The sequence below is a fragment of the Fragaria vesca genome, linkage group LG2 (assembly GCF_000184155.1).
Source record: "Fragaria vesca subsp. vesca linkage group LG2, FraVesHawaii_1.0, whole genome shotgun sequence".
Classification (NCBI taxonomy): Eukaryota; Viridiplantae; Streptophyta; class Magnoliopsida; order Rosales; family Rosaceae; genus Fragaria; species Fragaria vesca.
Window position 1 is genome coordinate 31,103,826 of NC_020492.1, and position 10,147 is coordinate 31,113,972.

A 10,147-nucleotide genomic window follows, 5' to 3' on the forward strand; every position below is an offset into this window, starting at 1 on the left:
AACATGACATGCAAGTATGTTTAAGAATAAATAAAAAATTGCCGAACCACTATATCTTTTGCCAAAAACTGGAGGCTTGTCTTTCTTTTTCATACAAATTTGATCCATAGTGCATACAAGGAGTATTCCAAAAGTGCTCATTTGTAAATGAATGAGATTTAAGAGCCTAACCGATGGTGGTCTGCCCGCTCTCACATAGTATCTCCATGTTGCTGGCCAAAAATAAAATCTTGGCTGAGAAAGTCAAAAACTAAGCCTCCTTTGGCACATTACATCATGTCCGGGTCACAAAAACACTACTTCATTGCTCGCCTCTTTCTTTTCTTGCTGTCCAAGTTAAGGTCAGAAGACAAATTTCCTCGCCTAAATTTTTGAACCATAGTGTATACCTGCACCAGCATAACAACTAGAGGGTAAAGTGCAATATAAAAATTTCTTATCAAGGGAATACAAAAACCATTTTAATCCATTCTCTGCACCCCTTCAAAATAAAGAGCTATGGAAAATCCAAAATTATTTGCAACTGTTTCTTTGAAATTACTTTATAAGTCAAGGTCAAGAACATTACTGAGTAGAAATATCAGATCACCTTTTTTACACCAGACGTCAATCCCATGTTTGAAAGTACCTTGGCATCCACACATTTCCAAGGCACAATGTCTTTGTCCCGCTTGCTAACCAGGTCATTTATCCCACCTTCATTTTAATGAAAAGCAAAGTATGATGTGAATACCAGATACAAAGAACAAGATCAGTACTTTTTGTTTCCTGTGATGGCAATTAAATGTGTGATAAAAGTGGAATTATTTCCTCGTTTTTTATTTTATCATTCTTTTGTGTACATAAATTACAGTAAATCCGGAGTTTTTTTTTTATCAAATGCACAATTATTGTGCTACAAAACAATAAACTCACGACCTCTCACTTACAAGGAGAGACTTATGCCACTAGACCAAATGGTACTGGGCAATATAACAGTTTTAACTAATACATAAAAAGTAAAATTGTATTCAAAGCAGCTAGTTGTACAACAAAAATATATGTGCGTGTGTGTGTGTGTGGGGGAGAGAGAGAGAGATCAGACCTTCAACACGTAAAATCAACAATTCCACATACATCTTGAGTCGGATATGAGAGAAAACATGGACATATTCTCCCACATGTTCCCTGCAAATTATGTCACAGGTCTTTCTGGGTTGAAGTGTGAAATACTTCTTCAAATATTGGTCAATTGCCTTTCTCCTAGCAAGCAAGTCCACTTCTCCTGCCAATGAGACAGATGGGAACTCCCAGAGGCCAGCAAGCAACCCTTCATCAGGCCTTTTTACCAGAAGAAACCCATTGTTGATCTGGTGTCTTTTTAATGATTCCTCGTCTCCCACTATTTCCACAACACATACAGCAGAAAACTCATGTCTTTGTTTAGCCTTTACCACCTTAATTGGATAATCTGTAACCACCACTGAACTATCATGCCTAGATATTGATAGTGCACAACATTGGTCAGATACAGGACATGTGCCGCAGCTTGGACTTGATGGTGTACATACAGTTGCACCAAGCTCCATTAGAGCCTGATTGAAGTCCCCAGGCTGGAAAGGGTCAACTAATTGGGCTGCTAGTTTCCTATTCATATAAACATGAATAAGGTGATCACCACATTAGTTAGCATTAGACAGAATTTTAAGGGCGAGATTTATAAATGGTCCCTATGGTTTGAGCTCATAATTAATTCTGCCCCTTTACTTTTAACTGTTACTTTAGCCAATCTTGTTCCATGGTACACATATTCTTCATTTTTACCCAAAGAACCTGAGTTATATAGAATGTAAAATGCAATTAACTTTATGTATCTCCTTGATTCCCTTTAGTTATAGCCTGAACTTTGTAGAAAAAAAAAAGAAGGAAGAATTTGTTTAATTTGGACCAAGATTGACTATATAGCAAACCAGAGGGTGCTGGACACTTTTAAAGCACAGCAGCAACATCAATAATTATCCAAAACCACACAGACCACTCGAAATTTTCAGCCAATATAAACACAATGCCACCAAAATGATTGCATGCTTTTGTCATGTAATATTTGCCGCACAAGGTTTCCTTCCCTTTATATATCAACTGGAAGAAGTAAATAAGTTCCTATAGGTACTACAACTAGAACAAGCTGTAAGGATAAGGATCCTAAATGCCATAATGCAATCCACATTAATATATGTCTGAAGCAATCAAATAGCAAAACATTTATGTGCAGCTATGGAATTTCACAGATAAGGATATAACATACTTTAGCAGAGAAAAGGATTTTATTAACTGGAAAAGAAAAGTTTATAAACATTAAAAATGGATATATTAACAGCAATAAAAAACAGATGACAGTCCTTCCCATTAAAAGAGCAATGAAGTTCAAGAGTAGTGTCCTGATCACCTGGTGACCAAGGAATTGGGATTAACTTATCCAATGGTAGGTTATAACAAGAAAGCATGGGTTTTACCACCGTCATTAGATCCAATGGTGACTGACCGCAAATTCCTTGATCAGCAGGTCACAAGGAGAACGCTCCTCTTACATTCAAAATAACTTGCCATCCATAAAAAAACAAAACTCACCAAAATTTCTTGACAGTCGAAGAATCTTTTGGATTGGCAGAAATAGCCTTTAGTCTAGCAGTCACCCTTATAACATTTCCATCCACCACTGGAACTGCCTGATATAATCACTCTTAGAAAATGCTCAATTGTGATAAAACAAAATTAGAGAACGAGAAGTTACTTACCTCTTTTAATGCAATTGAGGCAATTGCTCCAGCCGTATAGTCTCCGATTCCTGGTATTTTTCGTAGCTGAGAAACTGTTTTAGGAAATTGATCTCCTTCTGCAACAATCTTCCTGGCTCCCTAACAACATGAACAGCAAAGATTTAAGCTAGGGTAACTTCATTTATAAGATTAGGAAAGGAGCGCTGCTTGTTCTGTTCAAATCTGCTTCTACATTAAATCCTAACAACTAGAAACACTTTCCTGTATTGAAATTGGTGGAGCGCACGATTCATGATGACCATAAAAAACATCAAGGATCTTGTCTAAGTTTTCATTAGTGGTTTCCGTTCTAGAATAAAAGTCTGGCGAAAGTTCATCTAAGCATTGAATAAATCATAGATTGTCAAACATCAAAAATTTCCTTTTCAAGATCATGTAGCTCATGTAATAACAATTCTCTTTCTTGTTTGCAAGGTTCTTTTATGTATTTCATATTGGTTGAGAACAATATTTTGGGAAAAATAAATATATGGTTACAAGATGAACATAATAGGAGTGGATTTGATTTATAACTATTATCTTCTCTTCAGACTGGGATTCTTCCAAGAATGACATAATTACTCATCAACGGTTCCACCCCACTTCCAAATGTCACTAGACACTTCTACAGTTCCACATGAGAAGATAGCCAAAGTAGCTATTTTCCAGAGTTACCAGGGAAGACCATGTACAGACTACAGATGGGATAATGCAGCTCTTACAATCACACCGACTTCTTTTGTTTCAGGTTTAATATGATTGAGCTAGAAACAGAAAAGTACGAAACCTGAAGCAACAGGAAACCTTGCTAGAGGGTGTACTTGATGCCTTGTCTTCTTACATTTATGGCCGAAGACCCCTAGGGGTCAATCTTTTGAATCACTTTGATTCCTTTACCAGATAACAGAAGCAAAGTTCCATCAATTAATTTATCCAAGAGAAAAGCCAATAATATGGACAATATTCATGAAATATGTAAATGAATATTTTCTTTCACAGACTCAACCTTCTTCTAGCGTGGCTGATATACACCATAAACTTCTATATATCAGACTCAACCCTAGAATTCTAATGCTAACCCAGAAATGTTACAACCATCACTTTCTTATCTCTTCTTTTATTTTTTTCATTCATAAAGAAAGCAAATATTGATAACAATATTTTCAGTCTTCTAAAGCAAACTCAATATATTGCTTCTAATACCAAAATGAAGCATGAACTGGCTTATCCAACCCTACCCCTGTGTAATTTCCGAAGATTTTCCTATCCGCTCGATCCAACTGACCCAGGACATAGCAAATATGCTGCACCAAAAAGGACTCCTGCAACATTTCTCCACTGAAAAGAAGCATGCTTTCACTTAACAAAGAATGGCACTTTCCAACTTCCTGTACATGGTTGCCTTGATTGCGAGTGTTAACCCTATCATGCAGAGTAAGAGAACCTATAAGCTTAACCTTCTCAGGTGCCTCAGCTGTCCATATGGACCCAGCTGTTGAAAAGTCTGGATAAGAAATATTTCCACACAAACACCTAATGAAAAAGTTCCAAGAATACCTGACAAGAGACAACTCCAACTTCCATCTTCTCACATCTCTCCTCTACTATCAAAAAGTCCGACTCCTAGCAACATTAACAGGGAAGATAACTTCCACAATTCCAAATCATTTAAAATCTTCAAAATCGAACCCCAAATTCCAGATAAAATACTTTAAGCCAACATGGCATAATGAAGATTTAATAACAGAAACCTCTGGAATAAGCTCTTGAAAGAAGATCATCCACCCAAATGTCTTTCCAAAACATCACTCTTCCTCCATTTCCTGTCAACAGTTAGCAGCAGTGAAAAGCAGCTCATATGTTCCCTGTGCTACAGCTTGATCGCCAATAGCTGGTCTTTCACAAAACCATTTCCATCGTAAACATGTTCTGTCCGGATGCTGGATTCCCACTTCGCCAAAAACGCTTTAGTCCCCACAAGGCAGGTTTCAACCCCACTCCCTCTCCTTCCTCTTGTGTTGTGATACCACATCCCTTCCTGCCTAACAAACTGCTCCATCTCCCCCTCCTATAATCCATGCCGTAAAAATATATACATAAATAAATAAAACATCATCAGGTTGTCTATCCTTGTGGTTCTAAATAATGACAGGTGATATGTCTGCAAGCTGCCTGGTGCTTGGTGATGTTAGCTTACCACCCATAGAGAAATGCCTTTTTCCATCCCTTTGATCTCCTCTCCCAAAGGGATCCCAAAATATTTCAAGCGCCATAAACCTACCCCACAACCCAAGCTGCCAACCTCTCACATTTCCTATCTTCCATGTGTATTCGACCAAATAGCACCAGACAGCACTCAATAACACTCCAGTAGTAAAACTAAACTTGAGTGTTTGGCAACATAACCAAGCAGTCAGAAGTCATCTTATTCTACAACATTTCACCTCACACCTTTCCTGGGAAGATAAAAGATCTGAAGTTCTAAGTGTGTCACTTGTTGTAAGGTAAGTAGACTTCCACTAACACCATGGGTTATCAACCGCATATTATTTGACAAAACTAAATGCAATCTTCTCCTCCCACCTATTAATCTAATAAAACTTATAACACGATTGATACCATTATCAAACACCAATGTAAACGAATATCGAAAATAAAACAACAAGTAGGACATGTTATTAGCAATGAGCAGAGACAGCACCTCTAAAAGAAATCGTGCTCGTCGGTAGTATCCCAACCCAGCCCACATTTCATTCACCTCCTACAAACAAAATTGAAAAAGTAGTCAATTACTAATCAAAATGTTGATGTGAGTGCCAAATTGTCAATTTAGAAAGAGAGAGACCTCAAGAGAAGCCTGGGCTAGGCTGTGAATGGTGGGCCACTTGCTCATCCAACGATTAAAGTAGTGAATCACAGCCTGAACCCTAGTCTGCTGCAGCATCACTTCCGAGACCCAAACCCTGTACACACGCACCTCCACATCATCCTCTTGTTCTCTCCAAGGCAGGTCCCTGCGGTTGAGGCCGTACCATTTCAGCAGAGACGCCCTGATTTTCTGGGTCTCGTCTTGGCTGAACAAGTCTTCTATGTCTTGCTCCGACGATAGATCGCACCGCCTTAGGGTTTTTGTTTGGTTGGCGACGGCTGCAGTGGCGGTCTTCTTCTTCTTCTTGTTGACTACCATGGTTTGAGGATGGAGTCGGAGTGTCGAATCGAAGGAGATGGGGGAGAGGGAGGGGTGAGGTTTCGGTGAGAGCAGAGGAAAGCGGTGCCCTCGTGTTTGGAGCCTTTTTGAAAAATTCGAATTCGGAGACAAGTTCATTTTTAGTAGGTATCATAGAAGAAACTTGGCTCGTCCTAACCCAGGCGACACGTGTTTCTTTTTAATTAGAATTCTTTTTAGGGTGGTGTTAGTAATTGAATTGATATTTTTTAGAAAGCGTTGACACAAGCAAGTACAGTAGCATAAGAGGAAGACGTGACGAACACATATCATAAGTGGAAGATTGAGCTCAAGATCATTTTGCATATTCAGATATTGTAACTTCTAATATACACGAATGAGTAGAACTTACCAAGGTCCACATTATATGCATAAATTTTGACATGAAACTGTTCTCATTCCTGTGCATGGATTGTGACTGTTTTAAGTAGCACCAGCAGTTTTTGCAATAATGTATGTGAATCATCTTTGATTATATTGAAGCTAATGTCCAGAGGTCAAAGATTTGCAATATTTGTCCCAACATATACTTATATATACAGTATTTTCAATATATTTGCTACATTGCATAGACTTAAAACTTTCTTGAATTCTTCTTTGTTGAAAGAATATAAGTACATTGCAAAGACTCAACGCTTTCTTGAATTATTCTCTGTTGAAGGAAATATTAGTACATTGCAAAAACTTAAAACTTTATGTATTATAGCAATACTGATAGTGAAACATTGTTTCTGCATTATAATTAGGTTAAACTTAAAAGCCTCCGAAACGAAGAAGTAAAAACAAAAATTCTATAAGAAAACCTGACAAGACCCGCCCTGAAAATATAAAGGAAAACATGCAAGTCTTGCGGGGTCCACTCTAAGAGATTATACCGAAATTTCGGCATAACCTCCCTTAAAAATTGACAACCCAACCTTCGATAAAACTAAGAACACTTTAACTATAACAATCAACCACAACTCTTGGAGCCCTCCGCTCCCACAACATAACTCAAGTCACAATAACACATAAATAACAACCCAAGTCAATATTCAACTTCAAAGTATAACATGAACAACCAGAGTTAAACTTCCTACTTGGGCCATAACCCTTAGATACATCTTCAACTTAGATAACAAATTCACATGGTTATCAGAGCAACTAAAGGAAGGAAATAAAATAACAACACATAGGTTAACAAGTAACATACGATCAACAAGGTGCAGCGGAAGATACTATGTCTCAACTCCTACTGAAGCCGAACATGAACTCTGCAATCTGGGCATTTGAAAAACGAATGGCCCAGGGAAGAATATTTAAAAACGTTAGCGTGAGTGGACGAAAAATAAACCAATTAGCGAGTGACCAAGAATAAAATAATACGAAACTAAATTTTATATGTTTTTCCGTTTATGTGAAAATTAAGAAAATTCTATGCATGCAACAGTTTACTACTCCTCATAAAGAAAAAATATCAAAAATTCGCACTAGCCCCGCTAGTCAACATGCAACAAGAAAATAATTGGAAACCTCATAAAAGAAACTATCAAAATAATGGACTAGCCCCGCTAGTCAAATTAGCAATTCAAATAAACGAACATATATGGCCATATAAGTGAGTCTCCCAAACTTGGTTGCCTCCCAGGCAAAGTACTCCCATACTCCATATACCTTCACGTCGAGTTGACAGAGAGGGCACAGGGCTTGCGTGATGCCGTCGGCAACAACACATCACCACTAAGGTGGAAAGGGCTTGCGTGACCCCACTCAGAATGTGGAAATCACATCACCTCGAAAGGTGGAACAATATGCTAACATTGATATATGATAACATTCCAACAATTATGGCATAAGAAGGAAAATATAAATTTGTATGAGTTTCCCCGAAACTCATAAATAAAGCATAATTACGATTCCCAACCGTACTTGAAAAATTCCAAGGGCAAAGTAATTAATTAAATTCAACGTGTTCCACATGTTCAAATGCTTATTAAAATTAACAACTCAAATAATTTCCAAGACCATTTCATAGAACGAAATAATAATATAAAATCAGAAAAATAGAATGATAATTTCCTAACAGAACCATGCATGCATAATTATTTAAAAACAAAATGTCCACTCACTGTATAACCCGCTACGCCTGTCGGCGATCAGAGCCCTCCTCACGTGGTGTCTCCTCTCGTCCTGTACAAAACAAGATTTAAGGCCCGACACAATAATCACAAATTTATCAAGGGCCAATTACATAAAAATCCACTTTGAGACATTTTATCTTATAGAGATCCACCCAAACATTTTTACCCACATAAGTCCACCCAAGCCTAAATAAAGGTATTGAAGTTCGACTGCCATCCAACCAAAAAAGTAGATTTTCTCTTATATTTACAAATATGCCACTAATGTAAAAAGTCAACAATCACTCTCCTCCCCGGAAAAGTCTTCGGCAGACCTTCGGCGAGATCTCTGACGGACTCCGGCTGACCTCCGGCGATGTCTCCAGCCGACTTCTGACGAGGTTTTCGATGGTTACGGAAGTTACTACAGCCATCAAGAAAAGCTACTATCGCCAACAACAAAAGCTAGTACCGCCAGTAACAAAAGCTACTATCCCTACCTACAAAAACTACTATTGCCAACAACAAAAGTTACTACTACCACCAACAAAAGCTACTACCGCTGGCAACAAAAGCTACTACTAACAACAAAAGCTACTACTGCCGGCAACAAAAACTACTATCCCTAGCTACAAAAGCTACTACAACCAACAACAAAGATTACTATTGCAACAAACAAAAACTACTACCAAACAGAACAAAAACTACTATGAAGCAGTACAAAAACTACTATTACCGGCAACAAAAGCTACTATCGCAGGCAACAAAAGCTATTACCGTAGACAATAAAAGCTATGAAACATAACAAAAGCTATGAAACATAACAAAAGCTACTGTTACCAGCAACAAAAGCTACTACCAAGCAAAACAAAAGCTACTACCTAAGATTAAAGAAACAATGTTTAGAGACTTACAACTAAAGTAAAATGCTAATGCAATCGAGTAAATAAAACACATTCAACGATAAAAAGAAGTTGTTTTCTACCATAATATAATTATTTATAAAGCTACTTCCATAGTTGTAAAAAGCTACTACCATAGTTCCAGAATTATACTACAATAATAGCAGCAAGCTACTGCCAGTTTTCAAGAGTGATAATTTCTTGGTAAACAAAACAAAAGTTTCAATATCCGAGTTCACATGATTTTCGAAATCTACTACCACAATTCGAAAGATTCTGCAAGAACAAAAACACAACACAATATTAGTATTTGAAATGAAAATAGAAGTTATTGACATCATGTTGAAAAAATACTGTTATAGAGTTAGAAATCTACTATCATTGTGTTGAAAAGATACTACTACACAATGAGAAAATTATTGACATCATCTTGAAAATATATAAACATAGAGACAAAAATTACTGACATCATCTTGAAAATATATAAACATAGAGACAAAAAGTACTATAACTGTGTTGTAAAGATACTAACACAGACACGAACATATACTATTACGATATTCAAAAGATACTAACTAAAGATATAAAATAATTACTATCACTAACACAAACATAAAAGAATTTCTATGACTATCAGCAAAGCACAGAGTTTTTGATCATGAACACACTAGCTTGTTATTCATCTTTCAACACAAACAGTACCGCTATCTAGATCATCTATTAAGGGAGAAGCAAAGCACGGAGTTGTTTGTTTCAAACTTTGAACAAACAAATTAAGCACATAGCTCCACCTTTCATCCTTATTAACTTAAAACCATCACCTCGATCACTACTCATATGCAGATCGCATAACTTTCCCTCCCTTGTAATCACAACTCTTAAACCACACATTTGAACAAATCCGATGCAAAATTCTCTCTAGTCAAACACAAATTAGTGCAAACCAAAGTGTACGAGATTAGAAACTTACATCTATCAAAGATGCAGGTGAGGTCGAGCAAGAGGCCGTCGTCAGAATCGAAGATCTAGTCGAGGTCGTCGCCGATGGAATCAGAGATTTTGTTGAGGTCGCGGAATTGGAGATCCAATCGAGGTTGTTGTTGACGAATCAGATATCCAGCGAGG

General features: G+C 37.3%; 1 protein-coding gene across 1 annotated transcript; it reads right to left on the minus strand.

Annotated features, from left to right (window-relative positions):
- Positions 1-296: 296 nt before the first annotated feature.
- Positions 297-5,982, minus strand: LOC101293170 (A/G-specific adenine DNA glycosylase-like). The gene is made up of 7 exons (XM_004293118.1): positions 5,641-5,982; positions 5,497-5,556; positions 2,775-2,894; positions 2,608-2,705; positions 1,085-1,626; positions 590-696; positions 297-389 (listed from the first exon to the last, which is right to left on the minus strand). The coding sequence occupies exons 1-7, from the start codon at positions 5,980-5,982 to the stop codon at positions 297-299; spliced, it is 1,362 nt and encodes a 453-aa protein (XP_004293166.1).
- Between the last annotated feature and the right edge of the window lie 4,165 nt (positions 5,983-10,147).